This window comes from Typopeltis vanoorti, chromosome 5, assembly GCF_054136105.1.
Source record: "Typopeltis vanoorti isolate ZY-2024b chromosome 5, IOZ_Tvanoo_1.0, whole genome shotgun sequence".
In the NCBI taxonomy this organism is placed as follows: Eukaryota; Metazoa; Arthropoda; class Arachnida; order Uropygi; family Thelyphonidae; genus Typopeltis; species Typopeltis vanoorti.
In genome coordinates, this window is record NC_143553.1 from 28,986,787 (window position 1) to 29,006,371 (window position 19,585).

Genomic DNA, 19,585 nt, shown 5'->3' on the forward strand with positions numbered 1-19,585 from the left:
AAATGTAGATGAGCAAACTGGATTCAGAAAAGATAGAAATAGATAATATATTGGTTAGATGGATCAGAGACTGTCTCTCTGAATGAAATGTATGATGGAGCAGTGCCTCAAAGAATAAGGGTAACCAGTGGCATGCCCCAAGGTTCTGTTCTTGGGCTTCCTGCTGTTTAACTTGTTTGTAAATGATATATCGTCTGGACTGACTTGGGATCTTCAATTGTTTACTGATGATGCAAAGTTGGGAAGAATTAAAAGTAGCACTGCAGATGTTACTTCTCTTCAGGAATTAACACAGAATGCAACACCTTGCACTTCTTGATATTAAAACTACAACCCCACTCCTTTGTCCAAGTAAAAAGTCTATTTAAATCTTCCTGTGTACTAGATATTAATGTTAAAATTAATTTGTGGTGAAAGTGCTGTTTAAAAATAAAAATTTTCATGCTTGCTTTGCTGATGTTCAGAAAGCATTTCACAGTATAGATCAGAAAGTGGTCTAGGCAATACTCAAATCTTATGGAGTGACCAGGAACATGATATATGATATGTCTATTGTAGAATATCAATGAATTGCAGATGATGCTATGAGAAATTGTGGAGTAGCAGGAAGATAGTACTGGACAATAGTATATGAGACAAGAAGACCTAGCATCCCCAAGCATGTTTATTATGTTTCTGGAATGAACAGTGGATATCATGGAGGAGAATATAAGACAATTTCAATTGAAGATACAAAAATCAGTAATTTATGATTTGCAGATGAAAAGTCATTACTGAAGATGGTGAAGGAAAACTAAAAAGAACAGCGCTGAAGTTAAGTGAAGAAGTAAAGACACATGGGTTGATAATGAACATCAAAAAAATAAATGATATTTGGAGAGAAGCAGATAAAAAATGATGATTAAAGGTCAGTGGAATGAGCTGGAAAAGTTTAGGAATATCACATAACTATGCTGCAACATGATGCACAGCTTAGACTAAAAAGAGAGATAAAATCTCAAATAATTAAAACAAAAGTAAACCTGCAAGCAGCAGACAAAATATTATGATTATTGCACCCTCCATGGAGTTGGTAGACTCATTGTGGAAGGTTTGTTCAACATGACAACATATTTATAATGTGAAGCTTAAAATCCTTAACTACCTTTGTATTAACAACACATTCTGGTAATGCATGCCATTCACTGACAATTCTCCATCGAAAAAATTACTCCTCACACCCCTTTTCACTACACTATTACATAACTTCCAGGGATGACCTCTGGTTTTTCTCCCCTCACCTTCTACTCTTTTTATAATCTCATCTGGTAAATTAAAGATGCTAAGAAATTATATTCATTGTTTAATTATGGGATATTAAAGCAAGTGATGTCATTAGCCTCTATATATGAATTGCCCTGTCCTGAAAATACTTCAGGTGCAAACTTTGTTTGTTTACACTTGGATAAAGGATCAAACCAATAATATAATTTCTTGGCATCTTTAATTTATAGTATATCCAAGAGGAAAAACTTTCAACAACCTGATCTGTATTAATCTGATAAAATCCTCTTACTAACTTAAATGTCTTTATCATATCACCTATTTTCTGCCTATCCACCAAAAACTGCAATCCCAATTTTTTCAACCTCTCTCCATAGCTAGCAGTCCAAAGTCCTGTCTTAGTCACTCACCTCTGGACCTCTCCAATGTCTCAACATGACAATGAAAACCAGGTGACCAGATATGAGCACAGTAGTCAAAGTGTGATCTGACTTCCTCATTCCTACATGTTAGAGTACTTCTTATCATAGTAGCACTATGATGTGCAGCCTTTGCAGCACAAGCAATATGCCCTCTAAACTTCACTTAACTGTCAACCATCACCTACAAATTTCTAATCTCATCCGCTTCTTGCAATATGGCATTGTCAATATAGTACAGCCTTATTTTTCTGCACTCCAAAATGCAACACCTTGCACTTCTTGATATTAAAACTACAACCCTCTCTTCTATCTAAGTAAAAAGTCTATTTAAATCTTCCTGAAGGGAATTAACATCTGCAGTGTTACTTATAATTCTTCCCAACTTCGCATTATCAGCAAACAATTGAAATCCCCAGTCACTTCACATGATATATTGTTTACAAATTATTGTTTTCCCCAGTTAAACAATATATTGTTTTCCCCAGTTAAACAGCAGGGGGCCCCAAGAACAGAACTTAAGGCATGCCACATTGGTTACCCTCCTTTTATTTAAGACAATTCTCCATCATACACAACCTGTTGGTATTGTTCAGAGAGCCAGTCTCTGATCCATCTAACCAATATACTGTCTATTCCCATCCTCTGCAGATTGTTCACCAACTGAATGTGGTAATCTATCAAATGCTTTTGCAAAGTCCAAGAATATCACTGTATATGTTTCTCCCTTATTATTATATCACACCTCCAGGGAGTTCAAAGCCTCATCAAGGAAGGGCATCAACTCAATAACTCTAAGTCTCACTACTCCACCAACCTTCAACATCTAACACCAACAGCATCTACCGCTGACTACCACCACTAGTGTGTTCACTGACAATCACAAACATCTATGCCCACAGCTGGATTCGGACCCACAGCCTTTTGGCTGGAGAGCAAATACGCTAACCACTCGGCCAACCAGGCCGGCTTATCTAACATACACGTTACCCTATCATAAAATGCAAGTAAATTGCTAAAACAGGACCTATCTTTTACATATCAATGCTGACCATTATAAAGAATGCTATGTCCCAACCCAATCCTGTATTCTATTCTTAACCAATCTCTCTAACACCGTGACCATAACTGCCGTTATACAGACTGGTCTATAATTGGAAACTTCTGTCCAAGAACCATGCTTGTGGAGTGGCTGTTTTTGCTTTCTTTCCACTCCTTTGGAACCCTCTGGACCTCTCCAATGTCTCAACATGACAATGAAAACCAGGTGATGCAAGATTTTCATTCAGTAACCAGGCCAAGGGCATACCCAACTATGGTGCACATTCCTTATGAATACGTTGTGATATCATCCATTCCCACAGCCTTATTAATATCTAACCCAACCAACAGCTGATATACCTCTAATAATTCCTTTCACTTCCAATTCTCCTAATTCTTGCCTCCCTTCTATATATTGCACAGCCTCATTTACACCAGTATGATATATGCTGCTAAAGTTCTCATTCAGTACTTCCACTATATCCTTTGAAACTGTTATTCTGCTGCCATGACTATCCATCATTGTCAACTTGCAATCATTATTCTTTCTCTTGCTTGCTATATAGTGGAAAAATTCTCTTGAGTTATCCTTGGTCTGACCAGCCCATCTTCTCTCATGACCAGCCCATCACCTTTTCTTTCTTTACCATGCTCATCACCTTTCTAGCTTGCACTTTGTACTCTTCATGGATCCGATCACCACAAACTGTCTTGAAACTCCCTATTGCATTTTCTTTTCCAGCACAGCCTGCTTGATATTTTATATTATAAAATACATTGCTTTTGTCAGATACTGCCTTGTGAGTTTCCATGCATTATCAACATCTTTTCTGCTCAGCTCACTACCCAACGTACTGATGCTAGCCGACTATAGAGCTTCTTATAATCACCCACTTTATACTTCCATATATATCCATTTTTGACAGTAACATTTTCTTGTTTCATCACTTCCCAAACAAGTACCTCATGATCACTCTCACCAACTGGTGGCAGTGTCAACACCTCGTTAACAATTACATTTTGTGAAATTATCACCAAATCCAAAACGTTAAAGCCTATAATTGCTTCAGTCACATGCTGCTTAAGATATTTATCTCTCAGAAATTCAACAAACTTGCTCTCCTTGTTCCCATTCTCTATCTTCTCCTTCCATTCTGTATTCCTGTAATTAAAGTCTCCCATCAGGATCACCTTCGTTTTACATGCCCAACTAATTTGCCTCAACATTTCACAATCGGTATCCTCTGCATCACCTGGTCTATAACAGCATCCTATCAGATATACAGTCTGTTTATTTCTGCTTCACACCACACAGATTCAAAACCTGTGCATGCACTATCAGCAATCGTTAACAGGGCTCCCCCTCCTCTTTTCCCATTTCTATCTTTCTGGAAAAGTATATATCCTTCTATTTCTATTCCCGATATCACATCCTTCTCAGACAACCAAGTGTTATGCATTCCAGTTATCTTTGGGTATATTGACTCAATCAATGCAACAAACTCAACTCTCTTGTTTCAAATACTCCTTATGTTTGTGTACAAACATGTCAAAAACCCTGTGTTTTTGAGACCATTCTATCAGCATCAACATTCTCTATTCTATTTGCTATACCACACCTCTCCCGTTTCCATGATCCTGCCTCTGATTTCCATTTATCTTTATGCAGTCCATCACCTTGTGCTCCTGCAACTGCATCTTCAACCTTGTATCCATCTTCCTCCTGTTGCGCAATCCATTGTTATGTATTTGTATTTACTTTTAATGTTTATATTCTCTTTATTCTTTATTCTGTTTTTACTTCTTACTTGTACCAGGAGTTATTTCCGGCAAATTTATTTAATTTTAAATGACTGCACCAGCCAGTGATTAATTCCTGATTCTTAGGTCTACTTCAATGACTATCGCTATAATAATACTTAGTAATGGAAACACGTGGTATGCAGTCGCGGCTCACCCCCCCTTTTTCTTACTTTCCCCCCTTCACTTACACAGGTTTGTAATTTTAACAAGTGGTAGGTCAGTCTCAGTTAACAGAACACACAAACTTTGATATAAAACAATGCACTTTAATAATACTATTTATTGTATATTATTAGCACTGGTAATAATATACAATAAATACATTTCTGCACACATGCACTGAGCTCATTCAATCTCTTACGTACTTCTTATAATACAAGGTTATATAATCATAGTTCAGAAGCATTATTCAATCATCGTTATTCCATTGGTTTGCTCTAGGATTGAGTGATGCTCCTGTTATTATGTTAGTTCTGGCAATACTAAGTTATTCAAAATTCATACATGATATTTCACTTAATCTTATTTATCACATATCTCAAGAGAATCAATCTCTTTGCTATTAGATTTACACAATTCATAGGTCCAATGCACAAAGCTGTATTTTCAATCAGTGCACTTCATTTAACATTTCATTTCTTAAAATGTCTTATTAAAAGTTCACCCGGACATATTTTATAAGTCACAGCAGGAAGGTCACACCTAGACGTTCAGTCCAAATGGATCTATGAGTCGAGTCTAGTAGAGCTATGCCTAAGGTTTTCTTTTCCTTTCCCTTACAGCACTTCTTAAGCATATAGGTAAGAATTATTTGGCTTACCGATTAGTTTCCCTGGTTTTATGGCTATTCTTTCCTCGGATACGACAAGACTTCCTTGCCGTCTCTGCTGTCTTTCTTTGTTGAATCCTATGAAGTGGTTACATTGCCGGTAACTCACCAATGGCCCTGTCTGCTGGTTTCTTGTTGTACAGTTGGAAGACGTGTACGTGTCGGAACCCACTGCAAAGTGGAGGGTTGCTGGAAACCGGCGTCAAGCATCCTCAGCCTTCACGGCCTTCTCACTGGCACACAGGAAAAAAGAGAGCATTTGGAGAGCGTGGCACGCTTATATCATGCTAGTGAGCGCCCTCTCTCTATCGACGTCACTCATACAGCCGTCTTTGATTGGTCTCGTAGGGTCACGTTCTTTCCTCGGCGGCCTTCTTGACAGAACTCTTACTGCCGAGTTTACTGGATGACGTCTCAGATTTTTCTGCTGAGTCATGGACTGATACGTAATGATGAGACCCTCTGCTGATTGGTTAACAACTCTGAAGTCACTTAACATAACTTTTCCTGTGTCGGGCATGATTTATAACATAGCTTTTGGATTACTTTACAATAATATTATTGATTAAATTGTTACAGTCTCAAATTACATTTTATTCATTGCTTCTATGCCTTTGCTCTTGAGAGCTCAAGCATGTCTTTATCTTAAGTGAGTAATTTCTCATGTTATGGCTGAAACAAATGGCGGTCACAGAATGGGCCAGTTATTTCTGACACAACACCATCTATTTGTGCTATCTTTCTTCACAAGTAGACTCTATGCCTTCTCAGAAAATGATAGTAGCATTTTCTAAATGCCCAACACCAGGGCCATTCAAATGCAATCCATCAACTTTAAACCATTCCAACTTTCCTTCAAATTGACTTCACAGATTTACAAATTGTGAATCCCCTTTTCCTTACACAACTCAGCCATCTTATTATTCATTACCTCTGCTCTCTCCTTCTCAATTCACTGTTGTCATATCTGGGCAACATGCCTACGACTTTTCCAATAACACTATTATTCTTTACCTACTGCAACAACTTCCTCAAGTCTCTATCAACATTGTTTTTTCCCACAACTAAGTCATTTTCCCCACCAATATGGCAAAGTAAATCAATGAGCCTTGCTAGGAAGCTGAAACACACATATTTACAAGTGCTTTTTATGGGTGAGACTCTGAGATGAATATTAGCTTATGAAAGAACATGTTATAGAAAGATTCCATGAAGTGGATGGTTGCAAAAGGTAACAAATGAAGAACTGTATAAAAAAAGTAAACTGTAAAGAGAATCTAATGCAAAATATGATTTAAAGGAAACTGTTATGTCGTGTGTTTTTTGTCTTAACTATAATTTCTAACAGTTCTTTTGTGCTTACTAAGATTTACTCTGAATTAATTTTCTGGGGGCACTTTCCCTTTCTTAATTCTGACAAAATTTGATTTGTTAGAGCTGCGCCAGTCAGAACCTAGGAACAGAAACTTCTTGTCCTGAGAAAGCTCACCAGAACTAACATGTTATCTAATCCAATTAATGGAGTTTAGTTAACGTTGGAGATCATGAAATACAGTCATGGCCAATCTACTCTTAACTTCCTTGGTATCCCTTTAATGCATAGGTCCGTCATTTTACAAGTAGTAAGTCAGTCTTGTGCTCAGACAACTCTCAGGTATATATTAACAAAACGCATTTATTAATGGCTAAATGAGATTACATTAAGGTTACACATATCAAAGATAAAAAACAATAATTTCATTACCCAGTTATTATCAGTTATGCAAGTGAAGAAATCAAATTCCCTCCTTTCAATCTAAATTACCAAAAAAAAAGTCACTATTAAGTTTAAAACATCTCAATTTATCAACACTGTTTCACATTTTAACTGAATAAGCAATATTCAACTTTGCAAGTGCACTATCCACATCTTATGTGTGAGTTAAGTTAACTGTGTTGCGTGTGAGCCTATCAATTTGTTCAACTAATCATTCAGATGTTATATTTCCTCTGTACTAGTTAGGAACTGCACAATGTTCAGTTCTCGGACTATCAGTCCAAACAGACACTAGGACACTGAGCACAAATTTGCATTAGGATTGTTCTCTTCTTGGTTAGAATCAAGTTTGTTCTTTCCTCTATAATTAACTATTATACAAGAAAAAATAAAGTTCAGTATGTTACCACCTTGTCTTTATGATGTCACGAATCTAAGGTTGTCACCACGTGGTCACTACAAAAATGGCCAGACTTCTTTGCTAATCCGGTCATCTCATGGGTCACTGCGGTTCATGTGACTCTTCTTCAAAGGAGATACTTTGCCGTCTTACATTGGTACTGGCTTTACTAATGGCTCAATCTGGAATTCTGCCATCATCTTGCAGGTAGCCTTGTCTGACTCGGGTCGATCAGCAACGGGGAAAAGGTTGCAGGTCACCGTCACCAGGCATCCTTCCAGTCCTCAGCCACGCTGGTCCATACGAGGAAAGACACAAGAACAGAAAAAATTGAGAGAGAGCATTCAAATTACACGTGAGCACTTTTTATCCTGTTTTCCAGCGTCCTCTATCAGCACTCCAAATGTACTCACAACTCCTTCCTATTCATTCTCCAGGATGACGTCACCTCTCCTCTCTTCGTCAAGCGCTGCTTTCATGGAAAGGTTGTTACGTTCGCTTTCCACGAACGCTCGCTCATCATACATTACATCATCAAGTGGTCGTCAGGCCTTTGAACTTTTGTTAACAGGTGGATGTACTGCGCTTGTCTTGCACATAATATAAATTTACATTCATGTCTCAACAAATATATTTCTATCTTAGACATACAAATTAACACATATCATAATTTAGCATCAAAATTTCTTGACAGCTCATTCCAATCTAGACATTCCATGTTTCTTAATTTTCATTATCTTCAAACTAGGATGTGACATGTTCTTTTATATATAATATGTTTACCTTTTTTTTTCTTTTTTTTTGAGAGTACAAGTATATTCCTGCATAACTTTGTTTTCTTGTTAGATCTTGGAAGAATGGTTCTAAATTTTGATAGAGCCCTTATTCTAGATCTAACAAGACTTAAGCTTTTTTGGACATACCTGCAAGATGGTGATGATGATTTTCAGCCTGTGTCTTTTCCACTGCAGGGTGAAGGCCTCTCCTATTGCAGGAGGTTTGCATCTACTTCTCCCATGGCAACCCACTCCATATTGGGAGCGTGTATATATTTGTATGATTGAATGTATGATCACAAACATCTGTGCCCTAAAGAGGATTTGAATCCACAGCCTTTTACCTGAAGAGTAGATACACTAATCACTTGGCCAACCAGGCTGGCTGATAACAGTAGAAAGATCAAAATCTTAATGTTTGGTATAGTAGATAACAGAAAAGGATGGCCAAGACAAAAACGAGTAAATGATGTGAAAGTTTTTGTAGGAACTGAGCCACTTGGCAATGGATAGAGAGAAATGGCAAAGAATGGGCATTGAATCCATGGGCATGGATGATAATGAATCAAATTTGCTGCATCTGGAACTTATAGTAAACACAGAATTAAATTTTACAGCCACATTGCTTGTAGGATTAAGGTAATATTGCATTGGTTAGCTGCAGTGGCAAGGAGAACAGTAACTTGTAAGAATGAAAGTTATTGTTCTTTTTAACATTCCAGAGAACAATAACTTCTTTTTTCTTACCAAGTTACATGTTTTTGTAACTTGGTAATTTCTTAACAAGTTATCATTCTCTTCAACATTGAAGAAAACAATGTTGAAGAACAATAACCTGCAAGGGGAAAAAAAAAAATCTCTCTTTACAAGGTGACAAGACCACATGAAGTCTTTTCAACTTGTAAAGAGAAAATTTGTAAAGAGAGACAGTTGAAAATATCCAGCAGACACAGCACAGATAATCAAGTTGAAATTATTATTATCCCAAGACCCCATGGAGTCAAAATATGGAATTGCACACATGAGGATTGATTGAGCAAAAGTAGTCTTCAAAGTTTGAGGAATAAATGAGGAGGTATTATAGAAAGAAAAAAGTTAGTAAAGGGATTTTATAGTATAGATAAAAGTAAAATTTTATTATTATTATTATTATTATTATTATTATTATTAAACAAGACCTCATGGAGTCAAAGACTCATCTAGGAGGTCCTTTTATCTCACACACATCTCATCATACCGGGTCTTAAACACATTCAAACTCCTTGCAGACACCACACTCTCAGGCAAGGCATTCCAATCATTCACAACTCTGCACGAAAAAAACCTGCCTCTCACTCCCCTACTCACACCCTCTTTATACAGTTTCCAGGGATGACCTCTGGTTCTCCCCTGATCTCCCACTATTCGCTGTAGAACTTCTCCACCATTGATCCTATAGCAACCCCTTACCAACTTGTAGGTCTCTATCATATCTCCCCTCTTCCTTCTCTCCACTAGTCTCTGCAAATTACATCTTTTCAATCTTTCCTCATACTCGACATTCCAGAGGTCAGAAACTACCTTAGTCAGTCGCCTTTGGACCCTTTCCAACATCTCTTCATCCTTCTGAAAACCAGGTGACCAAATCTGGGCACAATAGTCCATGTGTGGCCTAATCAAAGCCTTATACAATGGAACAAGAATCTCCCTACTTCTACACGTCAGTGTCCTCCTCATCATTCCCAGAAGTCTTTGTGTTGTCTTCACAATTTTGGCGATGTGACCCCTAAATTTTAGATCCTTATCCACTATCACTCCCAGATCTCTTATTTCCTCTACTTCCAACAATATATTCTTACCAAGCATAAATTCTGCATCCCATCTTTGTTTTCCAAATTTTAAAACCTTACATTTTGCAACATTGAACTCACATCCCCATTTGCTTGCCCAATCACTCAATTTATTCAAGTCTTCTTGCAAGGCCACAACATCTTCACTACTCTTTATGGTTCTTCCCAACTTTGCATCATCTGCAAACAACTGAATATCTCCATCCAAATCTTCGCCAATATCATTAATATACAAGTTAAATAGTAATGGCCCTAAAACAGATCCCTGAGGCACTCCACTAGTGACTTTCCTTTTCCTGGATATTGCACCCCCATACACAACTTGTTGATACCTATCAGATAGCCAGTCTCCAATCCAATGCACTAATCTAATATCCAACCCCATCTGCTCTAGTTTGACTGTCAACTTATCATGAGGCACTCTATCAAAAGCTTTTGCGAAATCCAAGTATATTACTGTGTATCCTTCTCCTCTGTCCAAGGAAGCAGTCACTTTATTGTAATAAGTAAGTAGATTACTAAAACACGACCTCCCTTTAGCAAATCCATGCTGTCCATCAAAGATTATACCATTGTTGTCAACCCAACTCTGGATTCTAGCTCTCACAAGCTTCTCCAACAACTTAACCACAACACCCGACACACAGATAGGCCTATAGTTTGATGCTTGAGTTCGATCACCTCCTTTATGAAGTGGCACAATCTTGCCCTCCTTCCACTCTTTAGGGACTTGACCAAGTGCAAGACTCATATTAAAAAAATATGTCAAGGCAGGTGTCAACTCTCTGGCACATTCCTTCAGAATACGCGGTGATATATTATCAAGTCCCACAGCCTTATTTACATCTAGTTTACTCAACTCCCCAAACACCTCTTGCTCACTTACAGTCAGTCTCTCCTCCCCATCATCAACTGCTCTTAATCTCTCCATGAAGTCACATTCACAAGATTGAAAGATCTTTATGAACTGCTCATTAAGTATCTCCACCACACATTCTGCAACAGCTGTCTTTATACCATTTCCTCCAATCAATGTCATCCTTCCATAATCATTCTTTCTTTTGCTGGCTACATATCGAAAGAACTCCCTAGGATTCTTTTTAGCTTCATTAGCTAACTGCTGTTCATACCTCTCTTTAGCTACTCTCACCAACCAAGTCACTCTCCTTGCCTGGTCTTTGTAGAACTCATGAAATTGGTTACTTCCACTTCTCTTATGCTGCCTCCACAATGCCCTTTTTCTCTGTATTGCATGCTTAATCTCTTTATTCATCCATCTCACACCTAACTTATTTAACCTTCTCACCCGTGGTATACATTTAGACATTGCATCCACTAAATATTTTTTGAAAATCCCCCAAGCTGCATTGATCTCTTTTCCAGCTAACTCCTCATTCCATGCTACACCTGCAAGCTGTCTCCTGAGCTCTTCATAATCACCCCCCTTGTAGTTCCACATATACCCTTTTTTCACAGGGGTCCTTGCACTGCTGGCAACCACCCAAGTAATCACCTCATGGTCACTTTCACCAATTGGTGGATGATTTGATACCTCATTGATAATTACATCCTCCGATGAGATGACCAAATCCAAGACCCTTAATCCTCTTGTGCCCTCTGTTACATACTGTCTGAGGTAGTTATCCCTCAAAAACTCAAGAAACTCATTTTCTTTACTTCCAGTTGCTATCTCTTCATTCCAGTCTATATTGCCATAATTAAAATCACCCATAATGATCACCCTTTTCTTATTTGCTTGGCTTATTTGACTATACATTTCACTATCACCACCATCCACATTACCAGGTCTATAACAACATCCCACCAAGTATTTGATTCTATTCACCTCTATCTCACACCATACTGCCTCAAAACCACTGGCCCCATTTCCCCCTTGCATCTCTACCTTGTATGGACATAACTCTTTCTCTATCATCAATAGCACTCCCCCTCCCTTTTTACCCCTTCTATCCTCACGAAACACATCATACCTTTCCATCTCTATTCCTGTCAGGATGTCATCCTCATCTAACCATGTCTCACTTATTCCGACAATCTCTGGGTGCACAGACGCAATTAGTGCAACCATTTCATCCGCCTTGTTTCTTATACTTCTAGCATTGGTATACAAACACAACAACTCATTTCTGGATCTACAGCTGGTTCCACTGATACCACTCACTCGATGTGATCTCTCCATGCTGGACTGGGGCCATTTCCCTTTCTGCTTCTTCATTTTAGAACCCTTTGCAATTCCATCTGTTTCCTTTTGATCCCTGATCATCCCATTACTTTCCTGCCTACACATTCTCTCACCTCCTCTTGGAGCATCCACCTTTCTCACGCTGTGTATCCCTGTCCACCCTGAGCCTCCCCGTTTCCCTGCTCGTCTTGCACACCCATTCTCTCATTATCTATACTCATACCACTCACTTCCACATTCATTTCCACTCCTTCAATCTCTCCTGTCTTACTCTCCTGCTCTTCCACATCACTCCCCTCTTGATCTGATTCATTCTCTCTATTCACTTCTCTACCTTCCAGCAGCAGTCTCTCCAAGCGACTCACACCATAACCACTCAAATGCAGTCCATCGCTCCCATACAGCTCACTTCGTCCCTCAAACTCATTCCACACATTAACAAACTGTACTCCCATCTCCTCACACATTTCAGCCAGAATATCATTCATAATCCTTGCTCTCCGCCTCATTTCACCACAATCATACCTAGGCAACACACTGACCACCCTTCCTGTCACACTATTCTCCTTTATCTTTCCAAGCAGTCTCCTGACATTCATTTTGACATGCTCTTTGTTCTCTCTCAAATCATTTGTTCCAATTAATACAATGAACTCTTTTGCTCGTTCCCGCCTCATGTTCAATGCCTCAATCACTCTACTCATTTTACCGCCTGGAAAACATACCTTGTGCATTATCCTCTAGCACACCTTTAATAATGGAGTCGCCATACAACGCCACTCGCTCATCTTTTGTTAACTCTTTCATGCCATCATGATTTATTTTAATAGTTTTGACCTGCATTCTCTTAATTTCATTCCGCATCCATTTCATTTCTTGCTTCATCCAATCCAGTTCACCTTCTGAACCTCGCGACACATTCACTCTATCATTAAATCTTTCTAACTTTCTAACTCTCGACCCTCTCTTCTCACTTTCCCTCTCATTCATCCTTCTTTGTTTCCGTACTTTCGCTCCAACATACGTCCAACTTTCACTGTCATTCTTCTCACTTTCACTCTCACATATCTTTCTTTGTTTCCGTACTTTCGGACTAACATGCGTCCAACTTTCGCTATCATTCTTTTCACTTTTACTGTCATTCATCTTTCTTTGGTTTAGTACTTTCGTTCCAACATGCGTCCAACTTTCGCCATCAGTCATTCTTTTTTCGCTATCATTCATTCTTTCGATTTTTTTTACTTGCGGTTTCTGCACCACGCCATTTCTACTTTCATTCGTTCTCTCAATTTCGTTTCTTTCCGCCTCACTGTCGTCCCTTTTAACATCCGTTACGGTTGTCAAATCGCTCTTTTTTCCTGATTTTTTAACATTTTTTCGCCTGTCTTTCTCGCCATTCTCTTTCAAACGTGCACTCACGACACAATCGGTACTAGCACTTTCTGTCATCAACTTCATATTCGCATTCATCAATTCCTCGTTCAGGTCACATTTCGCACACACCCTTCTTCCATCCGCACTAAACATCCACAAATCATTTATGTAATCGAAGGAATACATATAACAGACCTCACACTTAACGAACCTACTGAAATCCAAATTAAAATCATGGAATGACAATGCAGCCGCCATTTTTTTTTCTCTGCAGGTTACTAGGTCTAATATTAACGTTTTCGTATTTAGTTTAAGCAAGAAAAAAAAAAACCCACACTAATACTATCGGTAGCGTACAACGTTTACAGCCGCTCTTACTTAAACAATTACGCATATATACTTAATTATTCCTAGTAAAACTTATCTGAATCAGGAGCTCTTCAAAGCACGTTCGTAGCGCCTGACCCACTAGCGCCCTCTCCAATGGCAGTTGGAAGTAGAACTGAGAATCATTTCTGGAATCTGATTCCAGATGAGGTTAGGGAGCATGTAATGCCTTGATTGAAGCATTGCATTCCCTGTAGTAGCCATGATAGAATAATAATAATTTAAACTTTTAATGAAAGAGAAACAAAACTTTTGTTTGTATTATTCATCTTCTTTTTTCAGGAAGAAGGATAGCTTTATTGAGCTGATGGAAGTAAACAAAGACAACTGGGAGGATTTTCATAATAGAGAAATCTTACGGTAAGAAGTCAATGATATAACAAAATGTATTATTCATTCACTATAATAATCTCAAGTTACACTTTCCCTAAATTGTCACTCTTTTCATTTCAGTATTTGTTTTCTACAGCAGAAATATTTACATATTTAATCAGATCAGTCTGTGTTATCACCATACACCAAAAAGATGCGAGGGTGGTCTTAAAAGTTCTCGGCCTAACAATGAAAAAACGAATTTATAATTTCAAAATTATTTTTATTTTTCAACATAATCTCCTTTAAGACTAATACATTTATTCCAGCGATGCTCCAGCACCATTATCTGATCCCTGTAGTGGTTTTCAGTAAGATCTGCAAAAGACCCCTCTATAGCTGCAATCACCTCTTGATTCGAAGAAAAACATCAACCAGCGAAGAGTTTTAGGTTTGGGAAGAGATAGAAGTCAGAGGGAGCCAAATCTGGGGAATAGGGTGGATGTTCCAACAATTCATAGTGCAGATCTCTTAATTTTTGCATTTTGAAAATTATGGAGACAACTACCGTGTTTGAATAAAAACTTTAGTTTAATATAACTAAAATCTACAATTCGACGTTTCGACCTTTATGTCAAGGTCATCTTCTGAAGCATACAAATATACACAGGAACAAGCTATACTACAATCAAACTGGTTCGTTAAAGACATTGACCAACCGCTACGACAATTGTTGGCCTGACCTCTGGTGGGAAAAAAAAAAAAAAATTAAACATAAAAAATTGCACATCAACGCTAGAGTCCTATTATTTGTGTTGTCTACTATATACATATATTAACATCATTCCAGCCAGTTTGAGTGGAATGGTTTCTAATACTAGCAGATTGGCTAAAGTCCTGACTTATGCTGAATCTTTCATATTATGTTGGCTGAATGTGTGCCATCCAGATCCTTGGAATTTTCATGCCATCTTTGTTATTGATATTTGGGTGGTTTATCAGGATTTCGCAGGATTCCTTAAATTTTCTTTCGTACCAGGTTTTTTGTGCAGTGTAAGGAGCAGGTGCTTTTCCAGTTGATTTGGTGTAAGGTGTTAAGTGCGTGGTCTGAGATGCCTGCTTCACCGTAATGGTTATATTTAATGTGTCTAATGTGTTCTTTCTTGTATAGGGATTGTCCGTCCTGTTTCACCAATGTACAGTAAGTTACAGGTGCAGCGGATGCAATAGACTCCAGGATGTGCTAATGGGAGGAAAGGATCCTTAGAGGAGCTGAATATGGTTTTAAGTTTAGTGGGTGGTTTAAAGGTGGCATTGAGGTTATAATGTTGTAGGATTCTGTTGATTTTTTCTGATAACCCTTTAATGTATGGGATGGCTATGGTTTTGCTGTAATCTAGATTCGTTTTTGTTGTGGTTTTATAGAGTATTTTATTGACAGTATTTTTGTTATAGCCATTATTTATGAATGTGTCACTAATGATTTTTAGTTCTTGTTTCAGGGCTTGCTGGTTAGAGCAAATAGTTGTGGCTCTGTTTTTAAGGGTGTTTGACTCCACATTTTTGTGATGGGTGGTGGCATGAATTCGCATGTATGTATTGGCCAGTGTGTGTCGGTTTTCGGTAGACCGTGAAGGATAGACTGCCTGAAGGAAGACGTGTAACTAGTGTGTCTAGGAACGGGAGCGAATTTTGGTTTTCGATTTCGATGGTAAATTGTATGCGTTCGTGTTGTTTGTTTAGGTGGCTGAGGAATGTGTTTAGCGTTTGTCGCCCATGCGGCGACAAATGAAAAAATTCGAAAAATTAAAAAAGAACTCTACCGTCCTTCCAAAACTTGCTACCAATACCGTAATCAACCTTTCTTCAGTCACCCTGAAGCCTGAAGCAATCAACGTGCTGTCACGTGGCCACAACTTTACGATTGCTCTCAAAAAAATACCCAGTGAGGATATTATGATCCAGATCGAACGCGGAATCCGCCACCTTCCACATCAAGTCGCTAACAGTGTGAGACTGGATGTAGCTTGTGTCCTTTCCAAAGCAGTCCCACCAAAATCCAACATATCCAACAAGGAATATAAAGCTCTACAGGAAATGAAAAATAATAAAGAAATAGTTATCACCAAAGCGGATAAGGGAAACGCAACTGTAGTCCTTAACCAAAAGGACTACACAGGTAAGCTGAATGCTCTTCTCTTAGATCGGGCTACTTACCTCCCCATCAATTACAATCCCACCAACTCTCAAATTAGAAAACTTCACAGGCTCCTTAAGAGAGTCACTTCTTGGCCTGTAGAAGTTACCAACAGATTAAAGCCATTTAACTCTATACCCCCCCCCCCCCCGTATTTACGGACTCCCAAAAATACATAAAGAAAATGTGCCATTACGTCCCATAGTGGATGGCATTGATTTCCCCCACATACAAATTAGCTAAACATTTGGCCAAAGAGCTCACACACTATACTGGCAACACACCATCACACATAAAAATCTCAGCCCATTTCAAAGCCAGAATAGAAAACCTTACACTCCAACATACTGACATAATGGTCAGCTTTGACGTCTCCTCTTTATTCACAAATGTCCCACTCAAGGAAACTCTAGAGCTAATCCAAGCTAAATTTTCTCCCGATATCTCAGCCTTATTTCAGTTCACAATGAACTCAGGCTATTTCGTTTGGCAAGGAAAATTCTACAAACAAATAGAGGGGACAGCCATGGGTTCACCACTCTCCCCACCCTTGGCCAATTTCTTTATGGAGACCTTTGAAGAAAAAGCCTTAGCCTCTGCCCCACAAAAACCAACCATATGGCTTCGCTACGTTGATGATGTGCTCGCTATTTGGCCACATGGCTCTGAAACACTTCTCTCCTTAACACACTTAAACAACCAACACCCCAGAATCAAATTCACCCTGGAAAAAGAGGAAAAAAACAGCCTCCCTTTCCTAGACACACTAGTCACTCGCCAGCCTAATGGAACCTTGGTTTTCTCAGTTTACAGAAAACCTACCCATACAGGCAGATACATTCACCAACAATCCCCCCCCCACACACACACAACAATATGGAGTAGTGAAAACACTATACAACAGGGCTAAACTAATTCTGTTCAAACGACTTGGCCCTAAACACTGAACTAAATCACATCCTCAACACTTTCTCAGCCAATGGCTACCCCCCAAGAAAAGTCCAAAAAATATTAGAACCTACAAACCACAGATCCCCTCCCATCCCCCCCACCCCCCTCCACAACAAGGATTACTCTAAATCCATCACCATTCCCTACATCCGAGGCTCCTCGGAAAAGATTACCAAAACTTAAAAAAGCATGACCTGACCTCCTGTTACAAACCTTACAGAAAATTGGCATCCCTTATCCGCTCCACTAAAGACCAACCACTTTCCCTAGACCTACCTGGTGTATACCAGGTCCCTTGCAGTTGTAATCTGTCTTACTTTGGCCAAACAGGCAGGACGGCGAATATCAGAATTTCAGAACACTAGGACTACATCCGGTTTCACAAGTACAGCCATTCTGGTCTTGCGGACCATGCTCTGGATACACGCCACAGAATAAGGTGGAAGAAAGCTACAGTAATACACCGTAGCAAATACAAATACGAAAGACTATTTATGGAATCAGCCTCAGCCCTAAGAAATTCTCCAAACCTCAACAAATTTGGTTGTATGCGACTGCCCCAAATTTGGGAGGCTTACATCAGCAGACCTTCAGCCCAACGGCCAAGAACACCTACTTAGCCCGCTAGAGGGCACCATCAGGACTTTTAGGAGAACAATAGCTTCATTCCCAGTTACTGTGTTTGTAGTGCCTACGTGCACGTGCTTTTTTGTGTAAGTTCCTTTAGAAGATGGCAATGTGACATTGCCGAAATATCGGAAAATATTTATTAAAGTTTAATTTAATTTATATCCTTAACTACGTTGTTCCATTCCTTAAGTGTTTTAATAATGCATAACCAACGTATAAGCCTGTCTACGAGAATCTTGGTTTAATCCTTTATCCAAGCGTAAGCAAACAAAGTTTTTGTGCATGAGATGTGAAGTCATTAGCTTCTATGTATGAATTGCCCTAGTCCTGATTATATTTCATGTGCAAACTTTGTTTGCTTACACTTGGATAAAGAATTAAACCAAGTATATAATTTCTTGGTATCTTTAATTTATAGTATAACCAAGTGGAAAACTTCCAACAACTATCTAGGGTTTTGATTGTTTAAGTCTGTCAGGAAATTGTGGAGGGTATCCAAGCAATGGGTTTATATGGGGCAGAATTAAAGGCTTTTTCTTCAAAGGTCTCCATAAAGAAGTTGGCCAGGGGTGGCAAGAGTGAGAACTCATGGCTCTCTATCTGTTTGTAGAATGTTCCTTGCCAAACAAAATAGCCTGAGTTCATGGTGAACTGAAAGAGGGCTGAGATATTGGGTTAGATAAGGTCTAAGATATGTTTGGTGACATTGGTGAATAAGGAGGAGACATGAAAACTGACCATTAGAAGAGAGTTCAATTTAGAGCCCCATATATTATTCATTGATTAAGAGGCCTTTGATAAAGTCAATCATAATAAGCTACTGGAAATTTTAAGAGATGAAACATTCCTAATCAGTTAAAGCAATTTTCAATATATACCATATTTGCTGGCATATAGGACGCACCCCGTTTTTTATACACATTTTTTAGGAAAAAAACTTTATCACTGAATATTATAATGAATTTACAGTATTTCAAATATAAAGTAATAAGTAAGTCTACTTTCAACAAATACCTAATCTAACTAGGAAAGAGTCCCATCTTTTAATCTTCTTCATGGAAAACCCAGAAATTCATCTGGGTTTTCCATGAAGAGCTAAATGAAGCGACACTTGAAACCTCTTCTAAATCAGAATCTGAGTCCTCCTACAACAAATTGTCCTCTGTACCATCCAGTGCATTACTAATGCCACACTTCTTAAATGATTTAACCACTGTCTCAGTTTTCACAGCATCCCATGAAGCTTTGATGCTGTGAAAATGCCGTAACCTCAAAATCTGAAGACTGCATCCAGCTGGTCCACTTCTCCTTCGTAAATCCCTTAAATGGTTTATTAATACACACATCTAAAGGTTCAAGCTGATTAGTTAGACCTCCTGGAATTACAGCTAACTGAGTTTTCAATTCCTTGAGTT

General features: G+C 38.6%; 1 protein-coding gene across 1 annotated transcript in view; it reads left to right on the forward strand.

The window, feature by feature from the left end:
* The window catches only part of LOC150106277 (cGMP-specific 3',5'-cyclic phosphodiesterase-like), a 474,780-nt gene that overhangs the window by 379,142 nt on the left and 76,053 nt on the right, over positions 1–19,585 (forward strand). The window contains exon 16 of the mRNA XM_090392969.1: positions 14,363–14,440. Within this exon, the coding sequence (XP_090249095.1) occupies positions 14,363–14,440 (78 nt within the window). The remainder of the gene's footprint in view (positions 1–14,362; positions 14,441–19,585) is intronic.